General features: G+C 38.1%; 3 protein-coding genes across 3 annotated transcripts; all 3 read left to right on the forward strand.

Annotated features, from left to right (window-relative positions):
- The first annotated feature begins 518 nt into the window (after positions 1-518).
- On the forward strand, positions 519-2,766 carry LOC137780782 (gastrula zinc finger protein XlCGF57.1-like). Its single transcript, XM_068569005.1, has 2 exons — positions 519-890; positions 1,201-2,766. Exons 1-2 carry the CDS (start codon positions 770-772, stop codon positions 2,658-2,660), a joined length of 1,581 nt encoding a protein of 526 aa, XP_068425106.1. The 5' UTR covers positions 519-769; the 3' UTR covers positions 2,661-2,766.
- A 1,781-nt stretch (positions 2,767-4,547) lies between these two features.
- Positions 4,548-7,768, forward strand: LOC137780785 (zinc finger protein OZF-like). The gene is made up of 2 exons (XM_068569008.1): positions 4,548-4,946; positions 5,795-7,768. Exons 1-2 carry the CDS (start codon positions 4,826-4,828, stop codon positions 7,141-7,143), a joined length of 1,470 nt encoding a protein of 489 aa, XP_068425109.1. The 5' UTR covers positions 4,548-4,825; the 3' UTR covers positions 7,144-7,768.
- Positions 7,769-8,820: 1,052 nt separating this feature from the next.
- On the forward strand, positions 8,821-12,152 carry LOC137780786 (gastrula zinc finger protein XlCGF57.1-like). The gene is made up of 2 exons (XM_068569009.1): positions 8,821-9,202; positions 10,169-12,152. The coding sequence occupies exons 1-2, from the start codon at positions 9,082-9,084 to the stop codon at positions 11,428-11,430; spliced, it is 1,383 nt and encodes a 460-aa protein (XP_068425110.1). The 5' UTR covers positions 8,821-9,081; the 3' UTR covers positions 11,431-12,152.
- The last annotated feature ends 1,043 nt before the right edge of the window (positions 12,153-13,195 follow it).

The following is a 13,195-nucleotide window of genomic DNA, read 5'->3' on the forward strand; positions in this document are numbered from 1 at the left end:
TACTGCTGTACAGTACCTGTAACTCTACCTCAGAACATGATGTGAATACTACTGTACAGTACCTGTAACTCTACTTCAGTACATGATGCTGGTTGACTAAACATCTCAGCATTTGGACTTAAGACATTTTAAAACGTTTTCTCCACACAAACTCCGTCACAACCTTTGTTTCCTCTCCGTTAAACTGGGACTAGTCGCTAAGCTAACTTCAGTATCTTTGTAGGGGACAAAGAGGGCAACGAGACGCTCCTGATTCTACGGTCGGGAGCCGCCATGTTGCTAACGGAGGATAATAATAATTTTAAAAAAGTCTAAATTGTAAACTGTATTTTTTCAAAACTCTAAATAGTTAGGAAATTACACACACAAAAAAAAGTTATTCGGAAGACACTATTTTCCCCCAGTTCCCCGGGAGAGATACGTTTCTAAAAGCTTTTATTTTGAAGGTGACCCCGCAATCTGCAGCTGACCCGGATGCTCCTCCACAAGCAACATGGCGGCTCCCGTCCGTAGAATCAGAAGCGTCTCGTTGCTGTGTTGTTAAAGTGTCAAGTAGCTCCTTCAGTACTGATCCAGCAGAGTCACTGTATGTCTGGATAAACCTTCTGAATGGACTTCTAGATGTTCACCTTTGTGCCCGGATGTTGATTCTCTGACTCATCTCCCGGTAGCCTACAACGATACTGAAGTTAGCTTAGCATGCTAGTCCTAGTTTCACGGAGAGGACACGAAGTTTGTGTGGAGGAAACGTTTCTGTCGTTGTGTGAAAATGTCTAAAAGAACGATAGCAGAGTACGAGGAGGAACTTTCTCGTTCAAAGGAGGAGAACGAGCGACAACGGAGACTACTGGACGCTGTTTCCAACCCGGAAGTCCGGATGCAAAGAGCAGGTTGGTTCTGTTTGTTTCTTGATCACTTTAAACTAATGGAACCAGTTCTGGTGGAATTATTCACATCGTGTACTGAGGTAGAGTTACAGGTGCTGGTACTGTTCTGAAGAATTTTAAGACTTTAATTTTACTTACTTTCGACTGTACGACAATACACTGTACGACATCTCAGAGGAACAGATTCTACTTTTTACTGAACTACTCTCATTTACAAGGAATTCATCGCTTTTCAGTGAAAACCCTCTTAAATAATAGAGAATTTATCATAAGATTCCTCAGACGTACGAATGTATTTTATTATTTTCCACAGACGTCCAGACGGTGGTGGTTAAAGAAGAGGTTCCCTCAGAGAAGCAGGACCGGCGCTCCGGTCTGGACCAGGAGGACCTAAAGCCCCACAACGTTAAAGAGAACCAGAAGGACCCAGAACCCCCACACATTAAAGAGGAACAGGAGGACCCAGAGCCCCCCCACATTAAAGAGGAACAGGAGGACCCAGTGCCCCCACACATTAAGAAGGAACAGGAGGACCCAGAGCCCCCACACAATAAAGAGGAACAGGGGGACCCAAAGCCCCCACACATTAAAGAGGAACAGGAGGACCCAGAGCCCCCACACATTAAAGAGGAGCACGAGGAACTCTGGACCAGTCAGGAGGGAGAGCAGTTTAACAGGCTTAAGGAGGCTGGTATCAAGTTCTCATTCACTCCTGTAAAGAGTGAAGATGATGAAGCAGATTGTAGAGGATCAGAACCAGACAGGAAGTCAGATCCAGAAAGACATCCAGGAACAGATACTGATGAGAATGAAGAGTTGTCTGAACCTGAGACTGATGACAGTAGAGATTGGGTTGAGACTCAGGAACCTCAGTCAGATTTAAACTCTCTGCAAAACAATGAAGTACCTGTAAACTGTAGTACTGGAAATACATCAAGCAGCTCGCCTGAATGTGCTGGAAGCTCTGACTACAAGGTACATCTGAAGAGACACACTGGAGCCAAAACATTAGTGAAACCATTTAGTTGTTCAGTTTGTGGTAAAACATGTACACGAAAGGGATCCCTGAACGATCACATGACTGTCCACACAGGAGAGAAACCATTTAGTTGTTCAGTTTGTGGTAACACATTTTCGAGTAAGAAAACCCTGAAATGTCACATGACTGTCCACACTGGAGAGAAACCATTTAGTTGTTCCGTGTGTAGAAAAACATTTGCTCAGAAGGGAAACCTAAACTCTCACATGACGATCCACACAGGAGTTAAAGCATATAGTTGTTCCGTGTGTAGTAAAACATTTGCACATAAGTCCTACCTGAACTATCACATGACTGTCCACACAGGGGTTAAAGCATATAGTTGTTCCGTGTGTAGTAAAACATTTTCAAATAAGTCAAACCTAAACTCTCACATGACTGTCCACACAGAAGAATTTAGTTGTTCAGTTTGTGGTAAATCATTTGCACATAAGGGAAACCTGAACTCTCACATGACTGTCCACACAGGAGAGAAAACATTTAGTTGTTTAGTTTGTGGTAAAACATTTTCACGAAAGAGAATCCTGAACGTTCACATGAGTGTCCACACAGGAGTGAAAGCATTTAGTTGTTTCGTGTGTAGTAAAACATTTTCACATAAGGGAACCCTGAACGTTCACATGACTGTCCACACAGGAGTGAAAGCGTTTAGTTGTTCAGTTTGTGGTAAAACATTTGCACACAAGAATACTCTGAAACGGCACTGTAAAGTCCACACGAGAGAAACAAATTAGTTGTGGAGTTTGATCAACAAGATTGTTTTGTCTGTTATTTCTCAAATTACAAGTGTATTGATGAGAATGTCAGAAATAAATGAGACCTAGTTAAACCCCTTAGAACTGTCAGAGTACACATCAATTTAAATTATTTTGTTTTTCTATGATATTGTTTCATGTGCTACGTATTGTCATGTATGTATATATTATAATTGTTCCAAGTTGTCAAGTATTTTATGTCCTTTATGCCAGCAGTCCCCAACCTTTTGTAAGGAGGTAGATTTGTGTCTTTTTTACCCAAGCAAATTTCTTGTTTGTAAGTAAATTATATCAAAACATTTTGCTCTCAATATAAAACAAATTTGCTCTAAAAAAAAATCAATCTTTGCTCTAAAAAAATAAAATCTTTGCTCTAAAAAAAACAAAAACAAACCTGCGCTCTCAAAAAAAAACTGAGCTCTAAATCCCAAAAGTTACAAGTTGAGTTTTGGATGTAGTGGGCGGAGCATACGCTGCTGAATGAAGCAGGAGTTTCTATATTGGTGGGTCCGACTGGGCTCTTACACACTGAGGGGATGTTACATCAGGACGACACGGAGGTGGGAACCACGGACCGGTACCGGGCCGCGGCTTCGGTGGTTGGGGTCCGCTGCTTTATGCAGCACTTTGGTTTGAGCTGAATGATCATCGGTGATGAGACTGAGGGAAATATTTAAGCTTCTTTCTCTTCAGCGACGTTTTCTCTCCAGTTTAAACTCATTACTTCCTTGATTTAGTTTTAATAGTGTTGATTGATTGTAAGGTGAATGAAAAGTCGAAATGTATCTGAGTCTAAAAAAGGAATCCACCAGTTCTTAGAAAACTGGAACAAAGAAAAAACAAGTCCCTTTGAATTACAAAGGAAAAGACTTGACTGACAACTACTTTTACCTACAGAGGAGCAGACTTGTTTTACAAGTTGTCCTTTACAGACAGAGGATAAAGCTTGAATAGGGATTGTAGAAAATCCCTAAACATGTTTCATTGAATTGAACGTATTGGTAATTTTATAGAGGGAAAGAAAAAAGTGTAAAACTCAAATAAAGCCACAATTACTTTTTAGTAAGCTGGGACCAAACATCTAAAGACGCCAGTTTTCTTCAGAAATGTAAAACCTTCCTGAACAAGTGTGATACTGGGGTTTGGACCGACGAGGCCAGAGGAATTTAAGGTAAGGATCCTGGTTGAAAACCTTTGCAGTGTGTCTATAAAAATGCGAGGGATCAAAATAGGCAGAGAGATGGAATAGGCGTATACATACTCACTTAGTCAGGGCTAAGACGAGTTACAGCCTATCGTGGAGGCCTACAGCTTTTAACTGAAAACATCCTAGAGAAAACCCATAATCTCATTTAAAATCCTAACGATGAAACTGCGGGGTGAGATAATGATGTAGTGGGCCAGGCCTCACTCATATGTATAGCTGTCTGTAGGCGACATGACCTGACTGCAATGAATCCAAATAGATTTGTGTGAGGTGTAATTATTGTTCCTGTTATTACCTTTCATTTATTGATGTTATTTTACACCATAATAGATTCACACCTGTGCTACCTGGGCTTCCTGACTGGAATCCCTTTAAATCTTCTATATTTGGATGTCTTTTCACATGAAAATGGTCATGTGGTCAGCTGCAGTGGACATGCTGTAAATTAAAATTTTAAATAATTTTTAAAAAGTCTAAATTGTAAGATTGTTTTATTTTCTAAACTCTAAATAGCTAGGAAATCACAACAAATATGATTTTGTAAGACACTATTATCTCTCAGTTCCCTGGAGGACATAAGGTTCTAAAAGCTTTTATTTTGAAGGTGACCCCGCAAGCTGCAACTGACCCGGATGCTCCTCCGTTAGCAACATGGCGGCTCCCGTCCGTAGACTCAAGAACGTCTCGTTGCTGTGTTGATAAAGTGTCAGATAGCTCCATCAGTACTGATCCAGCAGAGTCTCTGTATGTCTGGATAAACCTTCTGAATGGACTTCTAGATGTTCACCTTTGTGCCCGGATGTTGATTCTCTGACTCATCTCCCGGTAGCCTATAAAGATACTGAAATTAGCTTAGCATGCTAGTCCCAGTTTAATGGAGAGGAAGCTAGGTTTGTGACAGAGTTTGTGTGGAGGAAACGTTTCTGTCGTTGTCAAAATGTCTAAAAGAATGATAGCAGAGTACGAGGAGGAACTTTCTCATTCAAAAGAGGAGAACGAGCGACAACGGAGACTACTGGACGCTGTTTTCAACCCGGAAGTCCGGATACAAAGAGCAGGTTGGTTCTGTTTCTTTCTTTATCGCTTTAAACTAATGGAACCAGTTCTGGAGGAAGTATTCACATCATATACTGAGGTAGAGTGCGGGTACTGTACTAACGAATTTAAAGACTTTAATTTTATTTACTTTCTACTGTACGACATCATACTGTACTACAACCCAGAGGTACATATTGTACTTGTTACAGTAATACATTTCAGAGGTTCATGTTGTAATGTTTTACTGTGCTACATCTCAGAATTACATATTGTACTTTTTGCAATACTATATCTCAGAGTTACATATTGTACATTTTACTGTACTACATCTCAGAGGTACATGTTGTACTTTTTACTGTAACACCTCTCAGAGTACATATTGTAATGTTTACTGTACTACACCTCAGAGGTACATGTGGTTTTTTTTACCGTACTACACCTCAGAGGTACTCTTCTTGGTGACATCGTGTTCGTGTTCCTAGTGGGGCTCGTCCAATGAGGCACCATGTAGTTTTGTTTAAACCAAATAAATGATATTATATACTTCTTCTTTCACTATATTAGCCACACATGACCTTTTGTTGGTGTACTAGAGGGGAACTAAAAGTAGCCGGTCAGTGGAGCAAGTTACAGAACATGTAGTCCCTGCATCTGCTACTGAGGGTTTGTTACTGCCGGTGGGGAGTGGTTCAGTCAATGCAACACAAGTTGCTGTATGATGTTTACGACAGCAGCAGCATGTTTTTATTTAGGGGTCAAGCTTCTCTCATTTACAACTAATTGAACGCTTTTCAGTGATAAACCTCTTAAATAATAGTTTATCATACGATTTCTCAGACGTATGAATGTATTTTATTGTTCTCAACAGGCGTCCAGCAGCTGTTGGTGGTTACAGAAGAGGTTCTGTCTGAGCAGCAGGACTCCAGTCTGGACCAAGAAGACCCAGAGCCCCCACACATTAAAGAGGAACAGGAGGACCCAGAGCCCCCACACATTAAAGAGGAACAGGAGGACCCAGAGCCCCCACACATTAAAGAAGAACAGGAGGACCCCGAACCCCCAAACATTAAAGAGGAACAGGAGGAACTCTGGACCAGTCAGGAGGGAGAGCAGCTTCAAAGGTTGGAGGAGGCTGGTATCAAGTTCTCATTCACTCCTGTAAAGAGTGAAGATGATGGAGCAGATTGTGGAGGATCAGAACCAGACAGGAAGTCAGATCTAGAAAGACATCCAGAACTAGATACTGATGAGCCTGAAGACTTGTCTGAACCTGAGACTGATGACAGTAGAGATTGGATTGAGAATCAGGAACCTCAGTCAGATTTAAACCCTCTACAAAACAATGAAGTACCTGTGAACTGTAGTACTGGAAATACATCAAGGAGCTCGCCTGAATGTGCTGGAAGCTCTGACCACCAGGTACATCTGAAGAGACACACTAGAGCCGAAACATTAGTGAAACCATTTAGTTGTTCAGTTTGTAGTAAAACATTTTCACTCAATAAAAGTCTGCACTCTCACATGATTATCCACACAGAAGCATTTAGTTGTTCAGTTTGTAGTAAAACATTTGCACGTAAGGGACACCTGAAAGACCACATGACGATCCACACAGGAGAGAAAGCATTTAGTTGTTCAGTTTGTAGTAAAACGTTTTCACGAAAGGGATCCCTGAACGAGCACATGACGGTCCACACAGGAGAGAAAGCATTTAGTTGTTCAGTTTGTGGTAAAACATTTTCACAAAAGGGAAACCTAAACTCTCACATGACGGTCCACACAGGACAGAAAGCATTTAGTTGTTCGATTTGTGGTACATTCTTTTCACAAAAGGTAACCCTAAACTCTCACATGACTATCCACACAGGAGAGAAAGCATTTAGTTGTTCAGTTTGTGATAAAACATTTTCACAAAAGGCAACCCTGAACTCTCACATGACTATCCACACAGGAGTGAAAGCATTTACTTGTTCAGTTTGTGGTAAAACATTTTCACTCAAGGTAAACCTGAACTCTCACATGACTGTCCACACAGGAGTGAAAGCATTTAGTTGTTCAGTTTGTGGTAAAACATTTACACAAAAAGGATCCCTGAACTCTCACATGACTATCCACACAGGAGTGAAAGCATTTAGTTGTTCAGCTTGTGGTAAAACATTTTCACAAAAGGGAAATCTGAAACAACATTTAAAAATCCACACTAAAGAAACAAATTAGTTGAGTTTGCTCAACAAGATTTTCTCGCCTGTTTTATATCAAAGTGTATTGATGAGAGCATCAGAAATAAATGAGACATAGTTAAACACCTAAGAACTTGCAGGCTGATACAGACTGCAAAATAAGTTTATTCTGCAAAGATGAAGCTACACCATTTTAAATTATTTGATGTGTTTCGATGATATTGTTTCATGTATATATGAATTATAATTATTTCAAGTTGTCAAAGTGTTCCATCTCCCTTATGCAAGATTTAGGGATTCTGTAATTTGTTTTAGGACATGAATTTTTTACCTTTTGTTGGCCAAACTTTCTTTTTGATTTACTACTATTGTAATAGTTGTAATAAAATAGTAATATGTTCTAATTACTTTCATGGTGGCTCTCTAACAGTTTAAAAAGTAGGACTGGGCAAAGTTGAAGAAATATACCTGATTCGTCGCATGATTTTTCAGTGATTAACTCAAGTGCCAAATTCAATAATTATGTGAAAACTTGTAAATTGCATACTTTTATGTTGAAGTAATGTTATCAGAACAATATAACAGGCACTCTGGAGCAACCACAAGTTATGAACAGGATAAAAATCTGTTTTCTTTTTTCAGAATAAACATTTGTAAGTCTATTCAGTAGTAAAAGTCCCTGTTAGAGGGACATGTGACTCCTTCTTTTGTCCATGTTCAAACAGTAACGTTATAAAAAATAAATAAGAAAGTTACATTCATAACTAGAAAGAGCATTTCCTGCAGAAAATATGTTGGAATGCAAAAAGCTGAAGCTTAAAACTGAAATATTTGAAAAAAAATAGCTGAATGTAGATGAACACAGTGGAATATAGCTTGAAATAGCTGAATATAGCTAAATATATTTGAAAATGAAAGAATAGCTGAATACATATGAAAAAAAGCGGAAAATAGCTGAATATGTATATATATATATATATATATATATATATATATATATATATATATATATATATATATATATATATGTACACACACACACACGCATACGGATTTGGCCTGCCAGGCTGTCCAGTCCGACAGAAGAAGAAAAACATTGGGGGGGTTTTTAGGTCAAAATTATCAGAGTTGGGATTTGAGCCTCAGGTCCCCTGCTTATAAGACAGACAAACAAACCACTGATCCACAGTTTTAGTTGGTTTTGACCAATGATATTATTGTCTTGCAGTGTCTTCAAAATCATCTGTTAAACCTCAGAATGTGAACGTCAGTGGAGCTGTTAATCCTGAAGTGACCTACACCCATGCACACACACACACACGAACATGCACGTGACCGTAATAACACGTTAGCACGGCCGTTCACACGTCTGAAGCCTGCAGCTACACACAGACCAACAGGCTGGAGACAGATTTGCTTTCAACACGTCTGAATCTGTTGGATTCCTATCGAATGCAGTTTACAACAGAAGACAAGATTTCCAACGTTTTGAGCTATGCATTCAATAATTTTTAAAAATTCTAAATTGTAAGATTTTTTTTATTTTCTAAACTCTAAATAGCTAGGAAATCACAACAAATTTGAATTTGTAAGACACTATTACCTCTTAGTTCTCTGGAGGACATAAGGTTCTAAAAGCTTTTATTTTGAAGGTGACCCCGCAAGCTGCAGCTGACCCGGATGCTCATCCATTCGCAACATGGCGGCTCCCGTCCGTAGACTCAAGAACGTCTCGTTGCTGTGTTGATAAAGTGTCAGGTAGCTCCATCAGTACTGATCCAGCAGAGTCTCTGTATGCCTGGATAAACCTTCTGAATGGACTTCTAGATGTTCACCTTTGTTCCCGGATGTTGTTCCTCTGACTCATCTCCCGGTAGCCTACAAGGATACTGAAGTTAGCTTAGCATGCTAGTCCCAGTTTAACGGAGAGGACACGAAGTTTGTGCGGAGGAAACGTTTCTGTCGTTGTGTGAAAATGTCTAAAAGAACGATAGCAGAGTACGAGGAGGAACTTTCTATTTTAAAAGAGGAGAACGAGCGACAACGGAGACTACTGGACGCTGTTTTCAACCCGGAAGTCCGGATAGAAAGAGCAGGTTGGTTTTGTTTCTTTCTTGATCGCTTTAAACTGATGGAACCAGTTCTGGAGGAAGTACTCACATCATGTACTGAGGTAGAGTTACAGGTACTGTACAGAAGTATTCACATGTACTGAAGTAGACTTACAGGTGCAGTACTGAAGTATTCACATTGTGTACTGAGGTAGAGTTACAGGTACTGGACTGAAGTATTCACATCATGTACTGAGGTAGAGATACAGGTACTGGACACTGAGGTAAAGATACCGGTACTGGATTGAAGTATTCACATCGTGTACTGAGGTAGCGTTACTGGAAGTGTACTGAAGAATTTAAAGACTTTAATTTTACTTTCTACTGTACGACATCATACTGTACTACAACCCAGAGGTACATGTTGTACTTTTTTACTGTGCTACATCTCCGAAAAACATATTGTAATTTTTACAGTACTATATCTCAGTTACATATTGTACGGTTTACTGTACTACAACCCAGAGGTATATATTGTACTTTTTACTGTATTACATCTCAGAGGTATGTGTTGTACCTTTTACTGTACCACCTCTCAGAGTACATATTGTAATCTTTACTGTACTACATCTCAAAGGTACTCTTCTTGGTGACATTGTACTGTATGATCATAATTATATGTATACTTCTTATTTCACTATATTAGCTACACGTGATCTTTGTTGGTGTACTAGAGGGGATGTAAAAGTAGCCGGTCAGTGGAGCAAGTTACACAACATGTAGTCTCTGCATCTGCTACTGAGGGTTTGTTACTGCCGGTGGGGAGTGGTTCAGTCAATGCAACACAAGTTGCTGTATGATGTTTGCGACAGCAGTAGCATGTTTTTATTTAGGGGTCATGCTTCTCTAGTTTACAACAAATTAAACACTGTTCAGTGATAAACCTCTTAAATAATAGAGTTTATTATAAGATTTCTCAGACATTTGAATGTATTTTATTATTCTCCACAGGCATCCAGCAGCTGTTGGTGGTAAAAGAAGAGGTTCTGCCTGAGCAGCAGGACTGGAGCCAGGAGGACCCACAGTCCCACCACATTAAAGAGGAACAGCAGGACCCAGAGCCCCCACACATTAAAGAGGAACAGGAGGACCCAGAGCCCCCACGTATTAAAGAGGAACAGGAGGAACTCTGGACCAGTCAGGAGGGAGAGCAGCTTCAAGAGACTGAAGACTTGTCTGAACCTGAGACTGATGACAGTAGAGATTGGGTTGAGACTCAGGAACCTCAGTCAGATTTAAACCATCTGCAAAACAATGAAGTACATGTGAACTGTAGTACTGGAAATATATCAAGCAGCTCTCCTGAATGTGCTGGAAGCTCTGACCACAAGGTACGTCTCAAGAGACACACTAGAGCAAAAACATTAGTAAAACCATTCAATTGTTCAATTTGTGGTAAAACATTTTCACTCAATAAAACTCTGCACTCTCACATGATTACCCACACAGAAGCATTTAGTTGTTCAGTTTGTGGTAAAACATTTGCACGTAAGGGACACCTGAAAGACCACATGACGATCCACACAGGAGAGAAACCATTTAGTTGTTCAATTTGTAGTAAAATGTTTGCACGGAAGGGAAACCTGAACGAGCACATGACTGTCCACTTAGGAGTGAAAGCAGTTAGTTGTTCAGTTTGTGGTAAAACGTTTTCACGAAAGGGATCCCTGAACGATCACATGACTGTCCACACAGGAGAGAAAGCATTTAGTTGTTCAGTTTGTGGTAAAACATTTTCACAAAAGGGAAACCTGAACTCTCACATGACTGTCCACACAAGACAGAAACCATATAGTTGTTCGATTTGTGGTACATTTTTTTCACAAAAGGTAACCCTAAATTCTCACATGATGATCCACACAGGAGAGAAACCATTTAGTTGTTTAGTTTGTGGTAAAACATTTTCACTAAAGGCCACCCTAAACTCTCACATGACTATCCACACAGGAGTGAAAGCATTTAGGTGTTCAGTTTGTGGTAAAACATTTTCACTCAAGGTAAACCTGAACTCTCACATGACTGTCCACACAGGAGTGAAACCATGTAGTTGTTCAGTTTGTGGTAAAACATTTACACAAAAGGGATCCCTGAACTCTCACATGACTATCCACACAGGAGTGAAAGCATTTAGTTGTTCAGCTTGTGGTAAAACATTTTCACAAAAGGGAAATCTGAAACAACATTTAAAAATCCACACTAGAGAAACAAATTAGTTGAGTTTGCTCAACAAGATTTTCTCATCTGTTTTATATCAAAGTGTATTGATGAGAGCATCAGAAATAAATGAGACATAGTTAAACACCTAAGAACTTGCAGGCTGATACAGACTGCAAAATAAGTTTATTCTGCAAAGATGAAGCTACACCATTTTAAATTATTTGGTGTGTGTTTTGATGATATTGTTTCATGTATATATGAATTATAATTATTTCAAGTTGTCAAAGTGTTCCATCTCCCTTATGCAAGATTTAGGGATTCTGTAATTTGTTTTAGGACGTGAATTTTTTACCTTTTGTTGGCCAAACTTTCTCTTTGATTTACTACTATTGTAATAGTTGTAATAAAATAGTAATATGTTCTAATTGTTTTCATGGTGGCTCTCTAACAGTTTAAAAAGTAGAACTGGGCAAAGTTGAAAACAGTATAACTGATTTATCCCATGATTTTTTAGTGATTAACTCATTATGCGCCAAATTCAATAATGAAGTAAAAACTAGTGTATTGCACATTTTTATGTTAAAGTAATGTTATCAGAACAATATAACAGGCACTGTGGAGCAACAGCAAGTTATAAACAGGATACAAATCTGTTTTCTTTTCAGAATAAACACTCAGAATAAACAAGCTGAAATATTTGAAAAAAATAGCTGAATATAGCTGAACATAGCTTAAAATAGATAAATATATTTGAAACTGATAGAATAGTTGAACATATATGAAACAGCTGTATATATATATATATATATATATATATATATATATATATATATATATATATATATATATATATGTCTGTATATATGTGTGTGTGTGTATATATATGTATATTATACATATTATACATACATATATATATACACATATATATACATATATGTATATATACATATATATATGTATATATATATATATATATATATACATATATATATGTGTATATATATATATGTGTATATGTATGTGTATATATATATATATGTATATATATATATATATATATATATATATATATATATATATATATATGTCTATATATATATATATATATATATATATATATATGTCAGAAAAAAATCTGAAAAAGCTTGATAATTGGAAAAATTGAAAAGTCAGGATTAGGAAAAGTCATAACATACGTGTCCTTAAGTAGCTGAATGAATATTTGAATAATTGAACTTTTTTCTGGAGCTGAAAATATGAAGGAGTAGGAGTAATGCTGAAGCATTCCAACTAAATAGTATGTGGAATATGAATGAGTTGTCTTTATTAATGAAATGCAAGTTTCAGAAAAACTTTTTTTAACTGGATGCTTGCCTGTAAATACTGTTTGAAATATATTTTTAGGCTGTGTATTAAAAACCCACAAATGGAGATGTGAATGTCCTGTAACGGTGTCGACATTTGGTCTTGCTCTCATTGTGTGTCAGTGGCCCTTTGATTCATGTCACGTTTAGATTTTTGTTGACCAAACTTTCTCTTTGATTTGCTACTATTGTAATCGTTGTAATAAAACAGTAATCTGTTCTAATGGTTTTCATGGTGAATCTCTAACAGTTTAAAAGTTCAGCCAATGTTTTCACCAAAATGACTTCAGTTCTATGTTGTATTCCATATTTGCTTTTGACTTTTTTGACTGTTTATGATGAATAAATCATAAGAAACAGAAACATTGCCTGCATGTATCACAAACTCATTGTGTGTCAGTGGCCCTTTGATTCATGTCACGTTTAGATTTTTATGACAAATATCCACTTGGAT

The sequence above is a fragment of the Clinocottus analis genome, unplaced genomic scaffold, assembly GCF_023055335.1.
Source record: "Clinocottus analis isolate CAN_PGR_092001 unplaced genomic scaffold, fCliAna1.0.p SCAF_9, whole genome shotgun sequence".
In the NCBI taxonomy this organism is placed as follows: domain Eukaryota; kingdom Metazoa; phylum Chordata; class Actinopteri; order Perciformes; family Cottidae; genus Clinocottus; species Clinocottus analis.